Here is a 25,654-nt window from a genome sequence, read left to right as displayed (position 1 = left end):
CAGAGCCACAACCAATTGAGAGTAAGAGTACGCCAACTCATTTTGTATTTGGTTTTGTAAACCAGGAAGGGGCCTTGTGGGGAACAAAGCTAATAGCATCTTTACCTGGTGCCTGTTTTGACTACTAATTGGGTTTATATATATGCAAGGGGATAAAAAGAAACACACAGTTTGCAAGCGATGCTATATGCACATCATTAATTCCGTGACTAGAGTAAAGGCCTCACGGAAGAAAAGCTAACACTGTGCTCCAATGTTTCTCATAAAACAACAGATTCACAGTCGGAGAACGAGGCGTCTCCTGAGAAGCGGCCACGATTACTGGAGGACAGTCATGACAGGCCTGAAGAAATTAGCCGTTCGAAACAGAAGAGCAGACGCAGGTGTTTCCAGTGCCAAACAAAACTGGAGCTGGTACAGCAGGAACTGGGATCATGTCGCTGTGGTAAGGACTCTTACAAACTGCCCCACCCCACCCTTGTATGTCTGGGGGGGAATCTGGGTCATGTTGTTGTGATGCAGCTTGCACCGGTGTAGGGAAAAAATAATGAAATCTGTACAGTATTGGAAGTGGCTGCAACCTTACAAAAAGTCAAGACTCTTAAATCCCTTCACAAGTATACTAAAGCTTTGTACTCCATGTGTGAAGAGGTAGGTTATAAAGGTCAATTATACATCCAAGTAAAGATATATATCAGTTTGTTGGATTTTCCTTCCGGGCAGTAGCTCCGTGTTTCTGCCTTTGTGCCAACAAATGCATCATGCATCTGATATTAAAGGCATGGGTCAATTCTAGTGACTCCTCACACATGGGAGAGTCCCAGTGTCTAGACTTGAGCTTCCATTCTTGTAAAGGTTTCTCTGCTCGCTGCAATGTGAAGAACAGCTGTGTTTGAATTCAGGGATCTGTACGTGGTACCTTGAGGGGTCATGCGCAGATAGTTCTTTATTGGAGGAGGGAGGATCAAACACAGTGATTCATCAGGAAACCAAGGGATCATTTGCAACATAGCAGCAATTATAGTAATTGCTTATGAGGCACCTTGAACTACATAACAGAGAAATACTCCATTTCTTTTTTTTCAATAGCAATGTACACCCTGTCTCCAGATGTCAATACTCTCTTAGAGGAACCAAATTTGTTGCTGTGTATTCAGAGTAATCTGTGCGTTCGCCTAATATTATTCTTTCATGATGTGCATTAGGTATGAATTAAATGGCCAAACTGTCTGTACAGTTATAACTAAGGGTTTTTACATATGTCTAGTTAAATCAACAGAATAAAGCAGGCCATCACTGCAGAACATTTAGTGCATACAAGCTTGTGACTTAAACAATTTTCTTGGGCTTTCTCAGTAAAATGTGAGCTAAATGATGAGAACTGCCGTCATTGTAACATGTCTCTGTACATTCTGTTTGCCAAGCATGATGTTTGCACTAGATGCTATTCTATTATTGCTTCTGTCACAGTTTGAATGAAGGAGCTTGTTAGTGTCTCTCTGAAGAATATACTCACAGATTAAAAAAAAATCTATTTATTTACTTCTTCAAACTCTTAAGTTTTAATTGAAGAAGTAACTTTTTTGTTTCATATCACACTGGAAACAACATGCTGACCTTTTAACTTCACTTGGTCTGTGGGTGTGTTATATATAAAAATATAAATAGAAATTACAGATATTGAGTGTTTGTATCACACTTTAGTAGAAAGCATTTTCCTTCTCTTCAACCAGAATCATTATGTGCTAACTAAATTGCACCATAAAGACTTAAAGATACTATTTTTAACAGCCTGCTTCTGGTCTTCCAGTAATATCTTCAAACCCAAATACTTACGGGTTTATATGTTCAATCCAGCATGGTTTTCTTTTTCTAGGCAGTGTTGTCCTTTGAGGTTCCTTTGCAGGCACCTAGTATCCTCACTGGATATGTTCCTGTTTCATTTAAAGTCCGTAAACTTAATTACAGTTACATTTGCAGAAAAGTCCACTTGAAAACATGGAAATAAATTCAGAGAGTGACAAACCAAAGAAGCCCCATCCTGTTCTCTGTGTGCAAGTTGCATTCTTTTCCAAAGTAAGAGTTCCTTGATGGCCTTTTTGAGCTCCCAAATGTTTGTTGATGCATTCAGAGATGAAGATAGAAGATGCTAATTTGCAGCTTAGTCAGCATGTTAACCACAGGATACTTAGCAGACCCATTTCCAGACCTATTAACTGCACTACCATAATATTTTAATAACACAACACTTTGTAAATTATCTACTTTAGAAAATACACAGCAGGAAAGCTTGATAAATAGGGATTTTGGAAGGGTACATGAAGCATGGATAGGGCAGTGCAGATTATAATTATTAGGCTATATCTGAAGTGGGCATGTCAGGGGCTGCTATAAGCCAGGCCGGTGCTTATGTTGAAACTACCTTGACATGTTTGCAACTATTAAATTTTAAGTTCCTCAAGCAGGGATAGGCCATGAAGTAGCTTAATCTATACTACCACATTCATGGCCTGGCAAATATTATTCCTGCTGCTTCTCCCCTCTGCCTCTCCCTCCCGGTAAACAACAGCACCCTGCCTGCTGGGAAGCTAACAGAGTGGCTCCACCCCACCCAGGAAGCAGCCTCTTGTTTAGTGTGATGTCCATAACTCCATGCCAAAGAAAAAGCACTTCCTGTGCCTAAATAGGCTGAGATCGAATCCTGGCAAAACAGAGCCACGGTGGTTGAATGGTTCCCATGTCTGAAATATGGGTCAATTGCTGGCCCCAGGTACAGATGCAGTGCCATCAAGGAGCAGGTACGCAGCCTGGGGATGCTTCTGAATCCAGCTTTTTCACTGGAGGCCCAGGTATCCTCAATGGCTAGGAGCATCTATTACCAGCTACATCTGATACAACAGCTGTGACCATTACAGGACTAGGAGAGCTCAAGCATGGGTGACTTTAAGTTTGGATTACTGCAATGCTCTTTCTGTGAGTCTTCCCTTGCTGTTTGGCCCAGAAACTAAGCATATAGCACTTCTGCTCAGATTCCTGATTTGTTACCAGGCCACGTTCATTGTGTTACTATTGGTATATAAAGCATAGCTGTCAACTATTCCCTTTTTTTAAGGGAAATTCCCTTATTCCGAATACGATTCCTCTCAAGAAAAGGGAAAAGTTGACAGCTATGATATAAAGCCCGTAACAGCTTGGGACCAATTTACTTGTGAGATCACCTTACCCCATATATGCCCACTCAGCCACTTAGATCTGTGGACCTGGCACTGTTGCAGGTGCCACATGATGCTCATTCCACAGTTGTAAGAAGTTGATCTTTCAATGTAGCAGCATCTGCCCTTTGGAACTCCCTGCCTGTTGATATCACATAGGTGCCTTTGCTACACTAGTCTACATTACCTTGGACTGAGATGACCCTTGGGGTCCCTTCTCACTCAACAACTCTATATACGAAAATGTTTTAAGCAGGAAATGAAAACTTTGTTTAGGCTAGCCTATCCAGACATATATATGTTGATTTGTTTTAATCTTTCACTGTTAATTTTAATTCTCTTTAAAATGCTTTTAATTACTTGCTTTTTAATAGTTAATTTTAATATTTTTTACAAACCGCTTTGAGGTTTTATTAGTCAAGCAGTATATACATTTTGTTAAATATAAATAAATAAATAAAATGCTATATTGTTTGTTCAGTGCATTATAAATTCAATAAACAGTGTGCTGCCATTGGGGAGATTTTATGTGGTGGTTATGGCACATACAAACAATATTAGCAGAGTCCATGTAAGCAAAAAGCAAATCCTAGGAGCTGGCCCTCTGTTGTTAGCTGATTAAATTCTTTGGTATCTTTTCCATTGCAGTAAGTCTCCAGACAATGGAGATACCTAAACAAATTACTGAGAACATTATTAAAGAATTTATAGACTATTTTAAAGATCTGATATTTTCACTGTTAATATTTTCCAGCTTTGTCTAGTTGAGGATGCAAAGTTATATACAGAACAAAATTAGAAGTAAAAAAAACAACCCTGAAAGGCTAACTGTGGAAGTGTTTAGAATAAGGGTCAGCTTGACCTTGTTGCTCCTCAATTTTTAAAACAACGTAGAGGCACCTTATGTCAGGTCTGCTGAGAAATTGCTAATTTTGATACTACAAGTGTTTCAAAATCTCTCTGTGTGTATTGCTGCTTAAGAAGTTTGAAGGACAGATTCCATTTAGGAGTCATCAGTGTGGGGTTAATAAAACTTGTGACTTACCTGATCTACTGGCAAGCTAGTACAAGCCAGAAAGATTGTTATTATTATAGTATTCTTTGGGAATACTACTCAGCTGCTGAAGAATGAATTTTATTTATCTTCTGTGGGTACAAGTTCTTTCTACATATATGTCATAGCTGGAAGGCAAGAAAAGGAAATTATCCACACCAATACAGATTAGGCTAACATTAATGAAGAATTTGTGGATTTCTTTATATTTCTGTAACTTTGAGCAACTATAGCAGCTGAATTTAAAATTTAAATAGCAGAAAATAGTAATAAACATTGAAACTCTAAATTACTGATTCCTGTGTCAAATAATAATAATAGGATTGTCTTTTTTAGATGTATAATTCTGATTTCTGGGGTTCTTAATTTCCACCACTTTATCAGGACACATTTTAGTTTTGTACCTGCTCCCCTCCACCACTCCAAAACATGGGGCTATAGCTGTTGAAAATATTTTTAAAAATGAAAAGTTTATTTTTGGAAGGTATACCTTGATTTTGTTTGTTTGCATCTGTGCATATAGCAAAACAGATAGCTGGAACTTTGCACTTGTACTTTTTTGCCTTTAAGTTTTTATTTCAGCTTTTATATTGTCAAAAAGGAAAATGAGTAATACATCCCCGACAGCAAAATATGGCAAGAATTAGTTCTATCGAAAGGAGGAATTTCTACCTTCTTTATTTCCATTTCGTTTTTTAACTCTTCTCTAGGCATTATTGAATGTCAGTTATTATAGAAAGTTGATAACATATGATTAATCTGTTCTGTAAGTTTACCCATGTTTGTGTTATCAACACTGCTTAATAAATGGTCACTGTAACAATTTCCCATACATTAAAACTTCAACATAATTATCACAGCCAATACCTGATGCTTTTCATTTGCTTCTGACCTCACTTCTTTCAGCCCAAACCACCACCCCAGAAAATAGAATAGCCTCTTCATGCAGCTGACAAAAATGGATCTTCGGCCATGAAAGCTCTTAATGAACTTTTATTCTTTATTTGTCATGAGGCTCTTCATTGCGCTTGCTTCCTCTCTAGAGTATGTTAAATGACACTGGCTGTGTTCAAACAGTCTCATCTGGGCTTAATAATTCTTATGTAAACTATTGTTAACAACTTCACAAAAAGCCGAGATCTGGTTTAAGGTTGTGGCTCATTTTGAAGTAGGAGCTGTAGTTAACTGTTTCAGAGTAAACAGGAAGCTCTGGTTAATTGGAGATTTCCTGGTTTGATTGCTCACACTGAAAAAGGAGTGAAGAGGCTGCATGTTCAGGCAAAAGGCTTGTTCATAACTCTCTTTATTAAGCCAAGCTATGTTTGTCTGAACAAGGCCACTATCTGCTATGCATGCACAAACAGCAGGGGCGAGATTCTCAGTAGTGGAAGCACTGTGCAATGACTTGCACAATGGGGTCCCCCCTTCCCCCTGTGGAATTGGCTTGGGGAGTTCAGGAAAACCCCTGGAACAATGCATGCTGGGAAGAGTAAGGGGATCATTGCTTCTGGCAAACTGAAATGCTTCCCCTGATGGAATGTTCACCTTAGCACAATGTTGTATTCCTTCCCAGGTTCCTCAGATATCTGCCCTTTATCTTTCCTGCCATGCTGTGAACTTTTAACTCTCAAAATAGTGTCTAAGAAGTGTTTACATTTATAGCATTGCGTCTCTGTGTTAGAAGATGTGCTTTTGCTTCCAACTTCAGTGTTAAGTGTCACTTCACTTACTGCTCATCTCCTGGATTGCAAGAGTGCCTCAGGTGGCACGGGCAACAGGAGTTTATGGCACACTTTGAGAGGAGCAGGAGGGCTTTGATTCTTGGCTCTGATATCGTCAAGCCTGAACCACCAGCCCCTCTGCTGACATGCCAGCAGACTAGAGGCAAAACTGCCCCCCAAGGCTCTGGTTGCTGCTTGAGTACTGTAGTGACTGCTTAAATTATACTTGTAGTTGTCTAAATTTATGACCCATGTCCCCAAAACTGTTAGTACCTGTGATTTGTAATCTATTCTAAGAAGTGCTTCTTTTAGATGTTTTCCTGGTATGCAACATGGTGACAAGCCTAATAGATTTGGATCCCCAGAAATACAGAATGTAAGTACAGTGGACTCTCGGGTTGCGAACGTGATCTGTGCGGGATGCAAGTTCGCAACCTGCAGCGGCGCATCTGCGCACGCGCGGGTTGCAATTCGGCGCTTCTGCGCATGTGCAAAGCATGATTTAGAGCTTCTGCACATGCGCAACCGCCAAAACCCGGAAGTAACCCATTCCGGTACTTCTAGGTTTCGGCAGTACACAACCCGAAAAAACGCAACATGAAGTGTCTGTAACCCAAGGTATGATTGTACTCTAGAATCTACCTTGGCCTCTTCATGACCTTTAAAACACCACTTAGATTGCTGTCTTTAACTCCTGGAGCTAAAAATTATTTTAAAGGCTTAGGTCTGCATAATTTATAGATTGCCATTTTCCATACATCCTACTTTGATGTATTGCTTATGCTTTTATAGCTTCTGAATCCTAATAATTTAAGAGAACCCAAAAGATCTCCTGCAGGTGAAAAGCAGTTGTGCTCTGATAACGCTTACCTTTGAGCCAAATTTCATTCCCTCTTAATGCTTTCAACAAAGAAATTAGACAACTCAACCTTCTGCTGGCAAAAAAAATATATTTTAGTGGGTGGTAGGAAGAATGCAAGTCTACATTGTCAAAGGCCATCTTTCCTGGATTCCTTTGGCTCAGGCCTTCTCATGAAGAGGTATTCACAGGACATTTACCTTCTGTGTGCTTTGGGAGATGAGATTTGATTAGGGTTTTTGTTGTTCACCAGTGCTAACAGTGGGGGAGGCTACTTCTGTTTATCCTCAAACCTTCCACAGAGCTTTCATGATTATGATTTCAATATCTTCCAGATCCACCAGCGTTATTGCTACCATTTCATCCTAGGATACTAGTTGTATTTAAGAGGGTTGTAGGACTGGCCGGGGGGAGCCACCTCTTAACAGTTTAGTGGAGATGAGAGCTACTGCAAATGTGCTTTAAACATGAACGAGGCATCTCTTTGCTGCTGAAATATTTTCTTGTGTATGCTCACAGTCTCTTTTCCCCCATTCTCTTCTTTTCTGTATAGGTTATTAACTGCTGACAAGAAATTCACATCTCATAAATAATGCTTAAGAGCTATTGCTATATAAATTGAATGTGTTATGAATTGTGATGGGGCTTTTTGTAGTGTGCTGTGCCTAGAGCAGTAAGAACAGAGGATGTCATTTTCATTAATTTCTAATGAGGTGCCAATTAAAGGCAAGGAAGGCGCTCAGAAGGGAAGAGTCATAGAGCTCCCCTGAATCCTCTATCCTGGGGCTGTCATAGGAACATGCCACCAAGCCTTCCCTGAAAATTCCATTAAATTACAATCTCATCTAGTGCACACATAGACAAATTCAGCTTTCCTTTGATCTTCAAAAGAGCAATTTGTAAGATGAGTTCTGAGCTTTCTCACACAGCGAACTGGGAGAGGTGAGAGGAATTGCTAATTGCTAATGCACTTTGCAGGCTTTGGTGAGGAACAGAAATGTGAAAGCAGATTTTCATTCTGCGTCTCTCTGACTGGCTAACCTTTAAATCAACAATACTGGAGCAATGCCACTTTTCTACAAGACATTTCTACATGGCAGTTACGCCAGCCAAATGTTCAGATAGTGATAATTTCAAAGCGTTGAGTGGAGTGTTTGGGGGCTTGGCTTCGCATGGTGGATACTCATTTCATAAATGCACTATTAGTATCAAGTTTCAGTGGGCAAAAGTTCAACTACTAACATAAAAAACATATTCCACAATTTTAAAAAGAACCCTGCTAAATCTGAGCTGCTCCAAAAACCCTCTTAAGTAACAATATTAGTTCTAGCTGGCCACATTGACAAGTCACACAGAACTATGGCTTAGCTTGATGTGCATATGGGCCAAAGCAAGCCTTGGGCTCCCTCTGTCTCCCTTCTCCCCCTGTTGGCCATGCAAGAGGAGAAGAATGAGGAGTTCATAACTTTTTTATTTCCGTGAATCATAGTTTGTAATGTTGGCATGACAAACTGTGGTTAATGGTAACTGTGGTTAATTTCAAAGAAGTCAACCATGCTTTCTGATGCTTTCTTTTTGAAATTAACCATAGTTTCATAGTTTGGATGACCCAGACACCATGATTAACTAAAAACAGAAATGAAAGCTTCCAAACTCTTCTGCTCTCAACTGTGTGGGAGGAAGGGGAGATGCAGGTCACATTAAACCCAGGATTTTAGCATGATATGTGAATGCAGCTGTTGGCTACCTGATTTGAATTCAAGATTATAAATGTTCATATTAGCTGTTGCAGTTGCCATAGCGTTGCGCTCGAAAGGGAGATTTTAGGTTGCTTGAGTTTCAGGCTTGAGACAGATTTCCAATCTTGAAATCAAATTTCATGAGCAAAAGTGCTCTTCACCTCTTAAAACAGATTCAAGGCCATTTTCTTTCCTGAATCCAAAAAGTGATTCACTGATTATGGATTTTACTGGGAATTTTTTAATCAGCCGATTTTAGTGGAAAAGCTAACTTTACCAGTTTAGTTTGTTTAGTTTAGACTTAGATTTTTAGGACGTGTGAACATTGAGCTGATTATCATTGAGCTAATCCTACTAAATCAGAGACACTAAAGACACTAAAACTCACAATTTGAAAATTTTAAAGGTTATGAAGGATTGGATTTACAGTGACTTCCTAGAGTGGCATGAAATTGCCAAAAACTCTTAAGCCGAGCTGCTTTCTGCAGTAGTAAAGTCTTTACAAGGCTTACAAGAATTGCTTAGGGGATTGGTAATGGGATGTGAAGCATTTCACCTCTGTCACCATGTCAAATCCAGCACTGGTCAGGAATGACAGGGAAAATTACCACCATCTGCTGGCTCTTTAGCAATCCCTGTACGAAGCGTATGCAGCTTTCAGTCCAGTTCATAGTGGTCATGCATGGCCATATAAGAAGAATGACATTCCAGCTTGAGTTAATTGGCTATCAGTGTCCAGAAACCACACAAATTATGAAAACTAAGTATTTTTGGTACTGAGCGTGTGATGTAAAAATGTCCTAATGTTCTTTATTGAGCTATTTCAAGTAACTGCTAATGGGCAAAGCATATTAAGATGTTAATGAATGCATGACAGTTTGATAAGTTAATACATATGGCAATATCAATATGTGAAACAACAATTGTACCTTTTAATTTGTAATGATGACCTATTGTTTAAAGTGTGTATGGAATCCTTAAACATGTTTTCACAGCATATATCGAAAGAATCATTTAGTTTTTATCTGCATAGCCCTGGAAGATATAATATCTAACCTCCCATAATATTGCAGAATGCCATATAAGCGTCATTGCTCAAGGGAATGCTGTTTCAATTAAGCAGAATTAGAAGTGTACTTACTTTCATTGGAAAGGTGGCACACCCTTAAGATATAAGATACTCAGGCTGCTCACCCAACTTAAAACCATAGGGTTTTCCTTCTCATTAGAAACAGATACATGTACATTCAGATGGAGACCAGATGGTATAGATAAGCTTGGTTAGGTTTATTCAGAGGACATGTTCAAGAATAAAGATAAATACCTTTTTCAATTTTATTTTTAAGAAGTAACAAATAAAAACAAAACAGTTGTGTGGCATTACACATAATGATATAGCTTAGTTCAATAAAACACACAACACCAACAGAGTTAAAAAATGCTCCACCACTTTCCCAAACAATATTAGGTTGCAGGCAGGAAATTGATTAAACTCTGTCCATACAGTTTCTTCTGCTGTGGCATTCATTTCTTAGCTCGTGATGCACAGAAAAAGTTGACCTGAACAGGTGGTGAATCACCTGAGTCTGTACTTTTCCAAGTTTCAGCCTTGCCTTCTAGAGAAGCCCAGCTTGCACTTTGAGAGATGTTGGAGTAATATACTGTGAACTACTAGTCATGATTGTTGGGAACTATTAAAAAGCACATTTCCTTTTTGCTTGCCCATGGTAAATGAGCAACTTTTTTTAGTAATAGAAGTGGGGCATGGGGTAACCAATTTAGCCCATTTGCAGTGAGAAACAGTATGGTGTTGGGACAGAGATCTGGCAGGTCTGGGCCATCAACTTAATATAAACCAGCCTTCCCCAAATTGGTGCCCTCCAGATCTCCTGACCACCAGCCATTGTGGTCCAGAACATCTGGAGCATGGTATAGGGCACCAGGTTGGGGAAGCTGATACAAACCTAAATAGCCTGGATAGCTCTGTTGGTTAGAGCATGGTGCTAATAACACCAAGGTTGCAGGTTCGATCCCTGTATGGGACAGCTGCATACACCTGCATTGCAGGGGGTTGGACTAGATTATCCTCAGGAACCCTTCCAACTTTATGATTCTAGTCATTCTCAGCTTTGGTTGCCATCTGCCTACGCGAAAAAAGGATTCTCTTGGGAAAAGTACAAGGTTGTAAGCACCTTTCCTAATTAGAAGGGCTGTATAAATGAAAAACCTTTCTTAAGGTTTGAAAACATTTCCTGATCAGCAAAAATACATCATCAGAAACAGACTGTATTAGATGAGGTTTTTTGACTCAAAAAGCAGGGGTCATCCAATACACAGGTAGTGGCATGGGGGGGAGAAGCGTCGTGCCAGCCAATTGGGGGGAGCGCAACTTCCTCCAGTGCTGCAACGAGCAGGAAACAATCTAGGGAGTGTTTCCTGCCTGCCTGGGGAGAGAAGCTCAACAACTTTGGGCCATCTCCCCTCATTTTCTTAAAATTGAGTCCCCCAAAATAGGGATGGTTTTATATATGGGGGCATCTTATAGATGAAAAAATACGGTACATAATATCTTCTGTGGATTAAAAGTCCTTTTAGTACATAATATTCCTGTGGTAAATTCTCTTTGGCCAGAGTATGTCGTTGTTCAGAGCCTAGAATGCAGATGACAAAGTTCGCATTGGCATGGGGAAAATGCTTTTAGGAGAGAATGTGCTTAGAGCAGTCTGTTACTAAAAAACAAATAAATAATGAAGAGGAAATGGCTAGGTGAATTGAAAAGTTTCCCCTCCCTTCATAATCAGCAGGTCTTTGTAGGACTTCAAAGTTAGTAATTAGAGTTTGAGATTGAAATGTGCATGTGTGTGCGCGCACATACACCTCATAAAATCCACACTGGACTTCTAGCAAAGCCTGAGGCACAGCTTCACTTGTGGCCTCCTGTCAAGATTTTAACATTGCAAACTTGCATGAAGTTTTGTCTCTGTTTTTTCAACCATCATGGTTCCTGGATTAGAGCAAAAATAATAAAGTACACATACACATACCCACATACCCACAGACACACACGTGTGTGTACTTTATTATTCATGCAAACTTCATGCAAAACTTTGTGTGGTTGGGTGTGTTATAAGGTAAAGGACCCCTGTACAGTTAAGTCCAGTCAAAGGCGACTATGGGGTGTGGCGCTCATCTTGCTTTCAGGCCAAGGGAGCCAGCGTTTGTCCACAGACATCTTTTCAGGGCATGTGGCCAGCATGACTGAACCACTTCTGGTGCAATGGAACACCATGATGAGTGCCAGAGTGCACGGAAATGCCGTTTACCTCCCCACCATCGTGGTACCTATTTATCTACTTTCACTGGCATGCTTTCAAACTGCTAGGTTGGCAGGAGCTGGGACAGAGCAACGGGAGCTCACTCTGTTGTGGGGATTCGAACCACCGACTTTCCGATCGGCAAGGCCAAGAGCCTCAGTGGTTTAGACCACAGCTCCACCTGCGTCATATACCCAGCATTTTAGAACTGCTTCTGTGAAATTATATATATTAATATTCTTCTTTGTTTAAAAGAGCTGAAACTATTGTCCAGACTTCAATATAAAGACTCTCATGATTTGAGGGCGGTGGTTGTATGTGAACTGTTGTCGGCGTTGTAGTACTTATGTCGTGGGAAGGCACTTACAGCTGAACTAGTCTAACCATATGTTAGCAGAAGAGAGCAATGTGCAGATACAAACTCTCAGTTGCTGGGCCTGGACAATAGATTGAATGAGGAGAGCAAGCTTCATTTGAATTAGATGACCTGTAGATCTGAAATTTGTTGTGCACTTATCTACTATATCTGCGCGCACACAAACCACACCCATGTGCGTGTATGTATATAGTCCAAGGCACATGAATATTCTCTGCTTCGTGAATGAGGGATTACTATACTTCAAATTATTAAATTAGATCCTAACATAAGGGTTTGAATTTGGAACACATAGACCAAAGCTCTCTTTTTACGAGAAAAGATTTGATGATGGTGGAGGAACAAATTGGGCACATTTACTTGCTAATGTATCAGCCACTTTGACACAGGTGATGGCTCAAATAGTTTCCATTGCAGCAGATGTTGGTAACTATTTTTGTCAAGAACATAGCAAAGCTTAATTGCAAATACACTGAAATGTTTAAAACATGAATCTGTAAAGCCTGCTACCACTCCTGAGGTTAAAATACATGGACCTATGTAAATGCCTCTGGAGCTTCTGTAATAGACAAAGTGTCTCAGCCTGGAAACTCGGCATTATTTATTCTTGTTCCTTATTAATGTCTTATCTGCCTTGCATTTTCATTGGGCTGAAGCAAAAAACAGATGATACACATATATTATCAGGCTGCCTAGTACTGCTTACTTGTTTTAATTAAATTTTTGGATACACTTTGGCTTTTTAATTAAATCCTCAGTGTTGGGGAGGCATGTTAGTGTAGATAAATGCTCCATGCAGAGACTTCTAGAGGTATAAATACTACTCCAGGAAAATGTTCTATGTCCACAGATTGTAAGAGATGAGTCCAAAACTAAGGCTCAGTGAGGTAGCTCAGGGTAAGCTCTGGTAGTGTAGTTGTGTAACAAAATTCACAGCGATTTTGAATTGAGATAGGGGGCAAGGGCCTTTCATGAAACTTTTCATCACTGTAAAAAAGAATGACCAATTTTCAGTCATTTTGATGGGGTTGCTAGGAGAGAGGTGCAAAAGTGTTTGAGTCACCCCTGATTGAAGTAGATAAGGATAGGAAACATTTCCCTTACTCTAAATGAGCTTCATTTGCCCTTAGTGACATTGCCATGGAGCCAAATCTGATTGACCGTGTAGTGCAATGATTTCATTGCATCCAGAACGTGACCCCTGATTGGCCAGGGTAACTTGAGGAAGCATAACAGAGAGAACACAGTTGACTTAAATAAGTATTAGTGGCTGTGAATAACTGCAGAGAAATATAGTTAAGATGTCTCTGAACTCTCAAGAGAAGCAGGGAACATCCAGTCCAGGCCTACATCTACTCTTGAGATACAGGTACGCTGAGCTGCTTCCAGAATTATTAATATAAGGTCTGCCTTGTAAGTAGAGGCTGATTGTCATTTCACAGTTAGTGGTGTCATTGTTATTGTGGAAAGTTGCAGTATACTCCCCACCGCTTATCCATATCCTAGTATAGCCAGAGGAGGGCATGTATTGAACTCTTTGATATATCCTAGTTCAGGTATTGTTCATACTGTATTGTTTTGGTTATCAGTTGTATATCTTTATTCCTCTTGTCTCATATATGTTGTTTTATATTGCTGCTCAATTTTTATTGCATTTATTTATTTCATAAAATGTATACACCGCTTGATTGTAAAAAAACAACAACCTCAAAGTGGTTTGCAAAGAAATATAACAATAAAATCAAGAGAAATCGGACCCGGAAATTGCTCTGTGATGAAGGGTCTAAAAATATTTCAGACAAATGAAATACGACTCAGTTCCACAAGGATTAAACCATGTAAGAAAGGCACCATAGGCAAATTAGTTTCTTTATTGAATTTATCAAGTATGTACTGAGATTGAGGTGATGTTCTGGGTTTTGTCACACAATTAGAACAGTGCCTCATAGTTCTAATGAGATTAAGCATCTCAGGCTTTGGTGGCCAGTTCTGTTTTGGAATACCAAGCTTTTTGGTGGTGATCATTTCTAATTGTTCAATTCCTGGTAGCAGATTTCTTTTTTCTAAGTTAAACATTCACTCTTCATTCACACTATTCACAGTTGATTCATATTTTATCGAGGGCATTGAAAACAGATAAACTTTGAGAAAACTAAAGGCAGTTTATAAAGAAAAGATATAGAACTTATACTTAGAAGTTTGTCTGGCTGCATTAAAGACCTCTTATAAAGAGGAAGAACATATGGAGTAGATTGCACTACTTGACATACTGAAGAAAGTGCATGAGCACATACATCATAAAAAGCTTAGTCGAAGCTATCAACTAGGGCTTAATGGAGGAGTTCATGCTTTGCAATGGGGGAAAAAATCCCAGGTTCAATTCCTAGAATTACCAGGTACGGCTCAGAAAGGCTCCTGTCTGAAAAATAATTTATTAAGGTTTATTATTTCATATTCTGCTTAGTATGCAAAATCTCTAAGTGGTTTACACAGAACACGGTAAGATTTTTAAAAATCTGTATCACAACCAAAAATACAAATCAGCTAATAAAAATATCAATAGAAACATTCAGTAAATTATCAGTAAAACATTAAAACAAAGCAGTGTGTTGAGTCTTATGACCTACCATCTGTCCATGTAGTCAGCATTGAATTAATGGCCTGATTGAGGCTATGGTAGCTTCCTTTTTCCGTAACCAGAGTTTCTGCTACATTCCATCTTTTATATGGTTAGTATTTTCACATCTACAACTTTTCATGAGGGCACGAAAGGAGGTCTAGGAAAATATTTAACATGGTCTATATCAGGGATGCGGACCCTCCAGATGTTTTTGAACTAAAACTCGCATCATCCTTGACTATTGGCCGTGCAGCTCAGGCTAAGGGGAATGATGATGGACTCCAGTAACATCTGAGTGACTGCAGGTCACCTGCCCCTACTCTATATTCTGATCCAAAGGTCAGCATTTCATGTCATGTTGAAAGGCTGTAATAAGTTATGTGCTTATATTTTGTATTTCTCTCTCTCACACACATACTTATGTGAAAGGAACCTCCAGTTTTCCATGGTGGTCTTGCACCATTGAAAACTCTTATTCTTTTAGAATGATGCTTTGCAAAATGGCTGTCTTTATAAGAAAATAGCTAGTCATGCAGAAATTTCTTCACTGTACTCTTCTTGTTGTCCTGCAGTACTTCTGCTCATACATCTGGGATGGGGAGAAACACATGCCCTTTTTCTTATCGAGAAGTGAATTGTAAGCAGTGGGTAAGCTTTCCAGAGCTTTGCGGCAGGAGCACCTACTTTGCATTGTAGATATCACATGCTTGCTGGGTGACTCCATTAAGAGATCTGTTGTCTGCAGCATACAAGCATTATGGATCTAAAGCATGGGTAGGCAAACTAAGGCCTGGGGGCCGGATCCAGCCCAATCGCCTTCTAAATCCGGTCTGCGGATGGTCCAGGAATCGGCATTTTTTAACATGAATAGAATGTGTCCTTTTATTTAAAATGCATCTCTGGGTTATTTGTGGGTCCTGCCTGGTGTTTTTACATGAGTAGATTGTGTGCTTTTATTTAAAATGCACCTCTGGGTTATTTGTGGGGCATAGGAATTCGTTCATTTCCCCCACCCCCTCAAAATATAGTCTGACACACACCCCAAGGTCTGAGGGACAGTGGACCGGCCCCCTGCTGAAAAAGCTTGCTGACCTCTGATCTAAAGCATTAGCAGGTAGACCAAGGGAAATATCCCAGGCATTTCTTTCAGTATAATTTTCCTGTTATGCCTGCAGTTCATTTATGATTTCCTTGGTAGCTCCTCACAGGTATGCAGTTGAAAAGAAAATGCTTTTTTGTTTTTGATTTTTTTAACACACACACACATATGAACACACTTGTGTGGGTTTTGTTTTTTCAAAAAACAAAGCTTGTGGAATAAACACGTTCACCAAAATACTTGAATACTTGTTGTGCAACCCGTGGAGCAACACTATATGAATATCACAGGGAGGAAGTGAAATGCCTTGGGACCTGCTGATTCAATCTAAGGCAGATTGTTTTTAATATGAGAAACTATAACTCCAGCACAAATGAGTTAACACTTCCCTCTGGCATTTCATTCCAACAGGCGAATGCCACTATGTTGGCAAAATCTCATACTTTATTATTTGCCTCGAAATTCATTAAAAAATACATTTGAATAAAAGTGTATATGAAATTATACACATGGGTGATTTACATGTTGGAAAACATGACCTTTTGAATTTCAAGACTACAATTAATATTTTGGGTAAGCTATGCAAACTAGACTTGCATCATTATCGTCAGATCCTTCTTGAAAAATTCATGTTTCACTTCAGTTCCAAAGTAACATTTCCTACAGAGTATTTCTCTTTTAGGAGCATTCTGGCATTCTTAACAGAAAGCTTGATGGTAGAACCAGCCCACTCAGTTCCAATTAAGGCATTTCAGATGAAACTGTATTGTCATTCGTCCGGCTTGTCTCAATTCTCCTACATTATTGGCTGTAGGAGGAAGATGGGCATTGGTTTGTCTGTTACATTACTAAAAGTGGGTTGAAAGTATTGATTTGAAATGCTGGCTTTGGAGTGAGGGTAGAATTGGACAGAGCACACAGTGTTCTAAGGACACAGAATAAAGCAGTAATTACGGTTTGTGCAAGGACAGAGCTGTCTAAAAGCAGCAAAATAAATTTATCTCAAGTTTAGATTATGAACTGTTGTGAGAGCCCTGTTAAACTGGACTGTAACATAGCTTCTCATGGAACATGTATGTGGATCTGGGTTGGCATCACTTGTCATGTTTAGTGCTCAAATAACCCAATGATCTACAGTGGAAGCTTTGCTGAGAGTTGTTTCTAATGAAAATTCATTGGTTGGTCCTACTGTTAAGTGATTATTATTATTGTTGTTGTTGTTGTTGTTGTTGTTGTTGTTGTTGTTGTTATTTATACCCCGCACATCTGGCTGGGTTTCCCAGCCACTCGGGGTGGCTTCCAACAAAAAATCAAAAATACATTAAAACATCAGTCATTAAAAACTTCCCTAAAGAGGACTGCCTTCAAATGTCTTCTAAAAGTCAGATAGTTGTTTATTTCCTTGACATCTGATGGGAGGGTGTTCCACAGGGTAGGCACCATTACCAAGAAGGCCCTCTGCTGGTTCCCTGTAACTTGGCTTCTCGCAGTGAGGGAACCGCCAGAAGGCCCTCGGCGCTGGACCTCAGTGTCCAGGTAGAACGATGGGGGTGGAGTTGCTTAAACTGGTTAATTGTTGAAGAAACTTCCAAGACTGATTGAATAGATTTGTGTAAATACTGTTTGCTGTGGGGTTTTTTTAATTACTTCCTTATCATTTAATTCCTTATCATTTAATGCCTTCCTTATCACCTTGGAAGGTGGCACACTCTCCTTCACTGGGGAGTTTTAAGCAGAAGTTGGATGGCCATCTGTCGGGGATTATTTAGCTGTGATTCCTGTATTGCAAGGGGTTAGACTAGATGAGCCTTGTGGGTCCCTCTTAACTCTAGAATTCTATGATTGCATTCATTGATTTTCAAACTGTTGAGTCACCAAACTGCCACACACAATTTCTAACACTAAAATGCTTTTTAAATAAATTAGCTTAGAACTTTGAATTTGGAACAGCCACACTTCATCATAATCATCACATTTTTTTTGTAGATAATGTGGTCTTGGAAACTGATAAGTCAGTACCTCTTGTATAAGACCCCTTGACCTGAGACTTCCTCTGTGATCCCATGAATCGTGCTTTCTCGGTCAGTTTTGTAAAGCAAAGTCAAGCTTCTTGATCTTCCTTTATGAGACTGCTGTTCTGTGGAAGAAAGAAAGCATGCCAGCCATTCCCAGCTCAGATTTAATTACTTGAATCATAACAATGAGAAATATTCTCCGGCTGCAGTTGCTTTGCTCTGCCACAGGCATGGTGGAAAAAAGGTTAAGCCCCTCAATACATTTGTGTGTCTGTGACAATTGCACCTTGGGCAATGGGTCAGTAGACACAATATCAGTCAGGATTTTGTTTTGCTGTTGAGCTATAAACAGCTAATACTTCCTAGAAAGCTATTGTCTGTAACTTTTACAAGTGCCATGAGCTTACAAATGAGCTTTCGGCCTTTGCCAAACAGCTTTCCATGTCTCTAAATGTCATGTGTGTAAACAGCCAGATTTGTGCCTGCTAGTAATTCAACCATGTGGTAAGAGCTCAAATATACCTGAAGGAGCGTCTCCACCCCCATCGTTCAGCCCAAACACTGAGATCCAGCACCAAGGGCCTTCTGGTGGTTCCTTCACTGCTAGAAGTGAAACTACAGGGAACCAGGCAGAGGGCCTTCTCAATAGTGGCGCCCACCCTGTGGAACACCCTCCCTTCAGATGTCAAGGAAATAAGTCACTGTGCAACCTTTAGAAGACATCTGAAGGCAGGCCTGTATAGGGAAGCTTTTTAATGTGTAATGCTTTATATATATCTTGGAAGCAGCTCAGAGTGGCTGGGGCAACCCAGTCAGATGGGTGGGGTACAAATAATAAAATTATTATTATAAGTGGTAAGACAGTTGTGAGCAACTCCTCACATGGTTCAAAATTAATCATACCAAAGTAACCCCTCATTTGGGAGGCACTTAAATTGGCTTCTTTTAAATTCTGGGTCAGTTGTTCGAAGGTGCTTATGATAACCAGCTTCCATGGCTACCAGGAGAGGTCTGAATAGCTGGGTTGAAGGGAAGGAGTTTTTTAAAAAAGAAGAAGAAATATCTCAGTTAAACACTCATGAACAGTTCTACAAAAGCTGTTGGTGCAAAGTGTTACATTTTTCTCCTGCGGAGTGGACAGTTGTTCTACTCAGATTGTAAATTACTGCCGGAAACAGTCACTTTCTATGAACTCTATATCCTCATGTGTCATGGGAATATGCTATGAGGAATAAATGGATTAAAACTTTTATGAATCCATACTCTACCCACAGAGATTCTTCATATGATTTTCTGCTATAAACTGTTTTTGTCTCTTCCCAATAGGTTAGTGTTTCAACACTGGCTCTGATTGGATTATTCAGTCCCTCCTAATAATGCCTTGCCCCCAGCAGCGGCTGCCCAATGTCTCTCTGCATGAGTTACCAATCTTGTCTGGTCCTTTTCAAAAGAGGAGACATGTGCACAAACACAAGGGATTGTTTCTGTGAAGGCAGATAATTCTTATTCTAAACATAAACCTTGTGAATGATGGCAGGAGAGTGCACTTTCATTTCTAATCCAGAAAATAAATTATCAGAAATTCGGAGAAACACTGACATACCATTGCATGAATGGTCGTTAATCAGAATGGCTGTCATTTGCCTTAATGTTTGCGCATATCTCTGTTTAAATGACGGATGCTTACAAATTTCTCCCCACCTGAATATCTTGATGTTGACGCTTCAAATTGCCTAGTCTTATTTGTGGAGCAGGATCAAAGCCTGAGGATGCCGATATTCTTTCTTCTCCTGTCTGGACAATGTAGATACCACTACACATGCAGCTTGCCAAAGCTTTAATTTCATTTTGTTCATTCTGAACATTTCCCCCTTTTCTTCACAAGTGCTTGTACAAGTTGATAAAAAAGGGAATCTGGATGAGCTTGTCTGAAACATGCTGTACTGTTCACTGATCACTTGTGTGCATCAGTTATGTAAGGGAGAAAAAGTGGAAGAACAAACAGAAAGAAAAAAAGCTGCTGCAAACTGCTGATCGCAGAAAATTCCTCCATTCTTAAATAGGAAGGAGCAGAATTCCAGAATGAGCAAACCCAAAGAATACATATATCCTCTGTTTCCATCTATTGAGGCTTGTGAGTGCCATTGCTTATGTAGCCAAGCAACTCCACTCACACAGGAGGGTGATATGAGGTACGGAGAAAAAGACTGAGGTATGAAAAAATCTTTAGGGGAGGGGAATCCTAAGGGGGAATTGCAAAAACAGCCCAAAGTCAACTAGATACTCAGTGGCCACCAACCGCCTGCTGTTAGTGGAGGGATGGAAAATAGTGGGTGAGAAGGAATGGAATCTTGAACATAGACTCCACACTGCAGCATTTTGCTGCAGCTCCCACATCCAAGAATGCCAATGTTCTTGGATTTGCGCCTCTGTTCTGGGATTTTGAAGGTATGCAAAGACTTCTGTGTTCCAAGAATGCTGCACTGAAGCATACATTCCTGAACAATACAGCACAGTGGCACAAAACTATTGCAGTTTTGAAAGTTTCTAGGTATTTTTAGGTGAAGCATTAGCCTTTGTCGATTAGAATTTCAAATCAGTAGGAAGTGTAAAATTTCATGAGAGAGGTGAAGGTGACAAGAACTTGAGTGGAATTCTGTACAGGAATAACTGTGTCATTATTAAGGTTAGTTTTGAAGTGGCTCCAAATGAGTTATCTGTAAAGAAACAAATGTTTTATTTAAATTTGAATCGTGACATGAGCTGCAGATTATGGGTGATTTGAACTCTTGTGCCCTTTCACTCAGAAATAAAGTTGACAACCAGCAACGTTTGCATGAAGCCAGGGCTAAATTTAAAATGTCAAGTGTCCTGATTTTAGATGAGATTATTGGCTCTGCTCCCAAGCCCATAAAATCCAGGAATATTTCCTTTAAATGTTGCCACTGCGGTCACTGAATACTTATGGGAGTCTGTGTTCCAAATTAATTGTGTGTGTAGTAAAAACCCTTGTATTAATTTTTGGAAATTTAAAGATTCCTGCCCTCAGCCTTTGTTTGGGGAGGGTTTTGTTTCACTTTAGGCAGTGAACCAGGAATTACTCTAGCACTTCTCACAAACAGCTTTATTGTAATCATATTCATTCTATTTACAGATAGTTACATTATTTTAAAGATGTACAGCTTACCCTTCCTTCAGTGTTTCTATTCTCACACTGCAACATTCCTATGTGAAGATTTTTGTATGGAGAAACACTCAGTCATGTGCGGCACTCACTTTCAGTGTGACATGGCGAAGCCCATATTCAAATTCATTACCACAGTGACAACTGGCCACCAGTAGGCTTGTGAACAGCAGCTAGGGGGCACTATTTGGATCAGGAAAAACTCCCCTATTCGCACTGTGGTCTCACAATTTACCCAAATGGCTGCCTTTATGGGGAGGGAGAAGATATCAGAACTGACCATGAACTCCCACATTTTGTCTAGCTTGGTTTACTAGCCTGGCTATGGTTGCTATGCTCTAGTAATCTTCAAGTCAAGACTGCAACAATGCATTAAATGTGGGACAGCCTTTGAAGACTTCTCAGAAACACAGTTGCTAAGTTACTGATTGAGGTCCAACAACTACATTGGTACCCAAAGGACTGTGTTCTCTCACATAAATCTCACATAGTCCAATCATCTAGTTTTCTATGTGGGTGTTGTTTTGCTTTTTAAGAGCACCTACCTGCAATCTGAAGTGGGTACAGTTCAGCCCAAGCACAGATTTATCTCCTTAGTAAAAAAAACTAGATCTAGCGTGGAAGGCAGAATGGAGCTTCCTTATGATGTGATCAGTCATAATTTATGTGTGTGAACAGTGGACTTGAATGCAAAAGGCACAAGAAAATGTTGTATGTAAACAATATTCATTCTCGTTTCGGTTGTATAATTTTACAGATGGTTCTAAGGTATATATGGCAGTTTGAATATCACTTCAGAGAAGTCCTGCTCTCTGAGGCTCATTTCCTAAATTAGAAAAATGAACAGTTTTATATCCTAGTTTCTCACTTCTGATAACAGAGACCCCCGTCACTCTTTGTAAAGGTTTAATGGCAGGCTGTGTCGGAGTATGAATAGCATTCCTTCCCATCCTGTCCCTGCACAAATCACTGTTCTTCAGAGGTCCTCTGTCAGAAGTGAGTCAGGGCCAAACTAGATGAGATGCCATTAGCCATTTCATGGATGACGTAAATTGAAGGTGCAGAGGCCCCAATCTGGGCCGATACCCTGACAGGGAGGGGGCTTTAACCCTTTCCCCATGCTGTAGACCCAGTCTGGGGCAGGAATCCCACACCTGCTGCTTGCTTTAGGACACAAAGTTCCCATTAGAGCAAACAGGTAGGTTCTTTCCCAGTACAGATAATAGGCACAGTGAGGCTGATCTAGGCAAAGCAGGATAAAGCCTCTCTATGTTCTACGCCAGGATCCCAGTCTAGATCAGCCTTCCCCATGCCTGTAATTTATAAAATTGCTAATTGTGCAAATGCAATCATGCCAGTTTAGCCCTTAGCAATATTTTTTGCACTTGATGCAGCAGTGACCAGCCTCAAGAGAAGCTGACTAGAAAGCTAAAGCAATGAATCGTGTGGAGATGCAACAGACAGCTATCTCCAGGTGTGAGCTCACAGGAGGACTTGACTGTTTATTAATTAATTTATTTGTGTGGAGCCCAGTTTGAACTGGTATACAGTTTGTGAACTGCAACCCTAGATGTTGCGATCTTGTTGCTCTATAGAATTCTGCGTTTTAATGCTGTGTTCTCGTCTTTCTCCTTCCCCCACTTCTGTCTTTGCAGGTTACGTGTTCTGTATGTTGCATCGCCTGCCTGAACAGCACGATTGCACATTTGACCACATGGGACGTGGGCGTGAAGAAGCCATTATGAAAATGGTGAAACTGGACCGGAAAGTGGGGCGGTCGTGCCAGCGCATTGGCGAGGGCTGCTCCTGAGTTGCAAGACTCTCTACAACCAAATGCCGTTCTCTTAGTTCACTAATGTTAGCCTTATTTAGGACAAAGTCAGCCAGACACCTTGTACTGGGCAAGTTTCAGACTACAGCCAATCAATTTCCTTTCTTTAGCCAACCATCCTGGTACTGTAGTTTAGGGGTTAATGGTGATTGACATTGATTTCTGGCTGGTTGTTAAGGTGCCTACTAGCCACCATATTAAAAACGAAAAACAAAAACCATGAAGAAATATTTTTGAGCATGGCTAGTGGATTTTAACAGAATTCTAAAGGCTTCTATTATTGCAGGAGTCAAGCTCTTAAAAAAAGAAAAAAAAGCCTTATGCTGGTAAGCTTCCAGCAGCTGAGTAGAAACTGATGTAAAAGACTGCAATGTGCACACCTGTCTGGAAGAACGTACCCTTAATAGCCTGGTTTTCTTATCCTCACTTCTAGCTAACCTTGAAGGGGTGAAACTCTGCTTAGAGCTGGCAGTGTAGCTGCTGAACCTAGAAGACCTAAATGGTTGCTCGTTCCATCTTCACGTGTGTCTTCTGAGGTTAGGCAGCGTCACCAGCATCAGGGAATCTCTCTGGGTGGGAACATCTTCCGGGAAGTCAAAAAGAAGGGGACAGATTCTTACAACAACTTTTTTTATCAAACACATTACAGGGAAACTGTTTCTTCACTTAGGTGGAGGATGGTGATGATATTGCTTTAAAGTTAGCTCCATTCCTGGAACAAGCAGTAAGCGGTGTGCATTTTTCTACGCAGCATCGACAACATTTCTGAAGCAGTGTGTTTGGATTCCACATGCCAACCATTGTGACTGTTTTCCCATCAGCCAAAACCCGATTGGCTCTTGTTTGCCTTTTGCTAAGTGCAGGTATCTGTTAATTGATCAAATAAGGCTAATTTCACAGCACAGTAGCCATGGCCGGATCCTACAGACTGACTTTCTGTAGTTAGACTTATACTGAGGGGGTAAAGGACATTTTGTAGCAAACAGAATTCAGTAACAATATTGGGGGAACAACCAGGAAAATCACCCCGTATTGAATTGAGTTTGTATGCCTCACTTCCAGTGGTGTTAAGGAGATAATCAAACGGGCTGTTCCAGCCTTGTGACTATGCAGCTCTCAGTGAAGGCCTCTGCCCATGACCTGTGGCAAAGCAAATGATGATGAAATGCATTGCTTAGAATTGGGACTCTCCAGATTTGTTCTTTAACGCTCCAGTTCTGTATTGTGGTCTGTCTTATCTCATTGAGCCAAACTGCACCATCCTTAGCGTGCAGTGGTGAGAAAATGGCAGTGTCTGTTTGCCTCCAGCTACTGGCAAAGAATCTGTAAGAAAGGAGAATTATTTAATGGTGGTGGCCCTATGTGGAGTCTTTGCTCCCCAAACCGGTTTTAAAAGCTCCACTAGCAATTTGGAATTAGGTATATAGTTGGGAATGGGTGGGAGGGCTGCTGGAGGAAGGGGGAGGTTGTGTTGTCTTATGCTTTCACAAAAAGTTTAAATTTAAGGCACCCAAAGAGTGAATTACCCTGATGTCACTCTTAAAAAAAAAGGTTTGTGGGGTATAGTAGTTTAGATGAGGCACCAACTATTCCATTTATGCTGAAGGTAAATTGCTGGTTTACAGGCTGAATTGTATTTACTCTGGTCCCCACTCAGGCCAGTGATGGAGACTGGGCCTGCATTGCAACAGTGCAAACTGTAATGAAGTAAATCTGAGATATTCCAACATTCTAAAGTTCAATATGGAGAAGCCATTCTGTGTTGTACTCAAGGCTTTGAAATCAGCAATGGAATTTCCAGCTGCATTCTCTGTTTCCTAAGGAAGTATTCCCTTCCCATCGGCGTGAGGGGGAAATCGAGACAATTTTCTTTGCATTTGCCATGAAGAGTTTAAAAAAAAAAACCATGGACTTCAGCTGCTGCCGCGCTATGCACTTTCTTCCCTTCTAAAATCCTAGCATAGCATTTGATGGACATTCTGATTGATACACAAGACTTTTGCAGATTAATAACGAAGATGCTATTTTTCCCTTGTTAACCCTTTCTTTAGCCCTGTTACAAGTGCACAGTTGGTTTCAAGGTGGCTCTCGAGCAAACACTACTCAAAGTTCATGTGGATTATGGACAATGTTCACTTTAAAAAAAAAAGTGTGGGGGTTGTTCCTTTGCAGTATCTGTTCTGTGAAGTTTGTTAAACGTAAAGAAAGCTTCAGTTCTTGTATCTTTAAAGAAAATCTTATTTAACCCTTTTTTGTGTTCTAGATTTACTTACACATGTAGCCTAGAGCTCAGTTTTAGTTTAACATTGTGAAAATATTAAAAGGATTGTAATTCTTTTTCCTCCTGCTTAAAAGAAACAAAACCATTAAACAGATCAGATTAAACTTTGAATTCCTCTCTGAGTTTTGCAATAGGTATTGCTGCTTATCAGTGCAATCCCCATTTATGGCTTGATAATTTTTTCAAAGTGATTGCATGGGGTGTAGAGGTGGGGGAGAGGTGGCAGGGATCTCATTGCTATTCCACACGCTTCAAGACCAATCATTTTCATCTGCTGTATTGGGGCATCCACTTCAGATTGACAAACATGGAGCACAAAATTAGATATTTAACTCTTTTCTATAAGAAT

At 40.1% G+C, this 25,654-nt stretch overlaps 1 protein-coding gene across 1 annotated transcript in view; it reads left to right on the top strand.

The window, feature by feature from the left end:
• Nucleotides 1-25,416, top strand: part of ZFAND3 (zinc finger AN1-type containing 3) — a 132,274-nt gene extending 106,858 nt beyond the window's left edge. The window contains exons 6-7 of the mRNA XM_083434590.1: nucleotides 275-445; nucleotides 22,849-25,416. Coding sequence (XP_083290716.1) covers nucleotides 275-445; nucleotides 22,849-23,003 — 326 coding nt within the window. The 3' untranslated portion in view covers nucleotides 23,004-25,416. The remainder of the gene's footprint in view (nucleotides 1-274; nucleotides 446-22,848) is intronic.
• Nucleotides 25,417-25,654: the final 238 nt, after the last annotated feature.

This window comes from Podarcis tiliguerta (assembly GCF_965153285.1).
Source record: "Podarcis tiliguerta genome assembly, chromosome: 3".
NCBI lineage: Eukaryota > Metazoa > Chordata > Lepidosauria > Squamata > Lacertidae > Podarcis > Podarcis tiliguerta.
The sequence above is the reverse complement of the archived record's forward strand: the minus strand, read 5'-3'. Positions and strand labels throughout refer to the sequence as shown.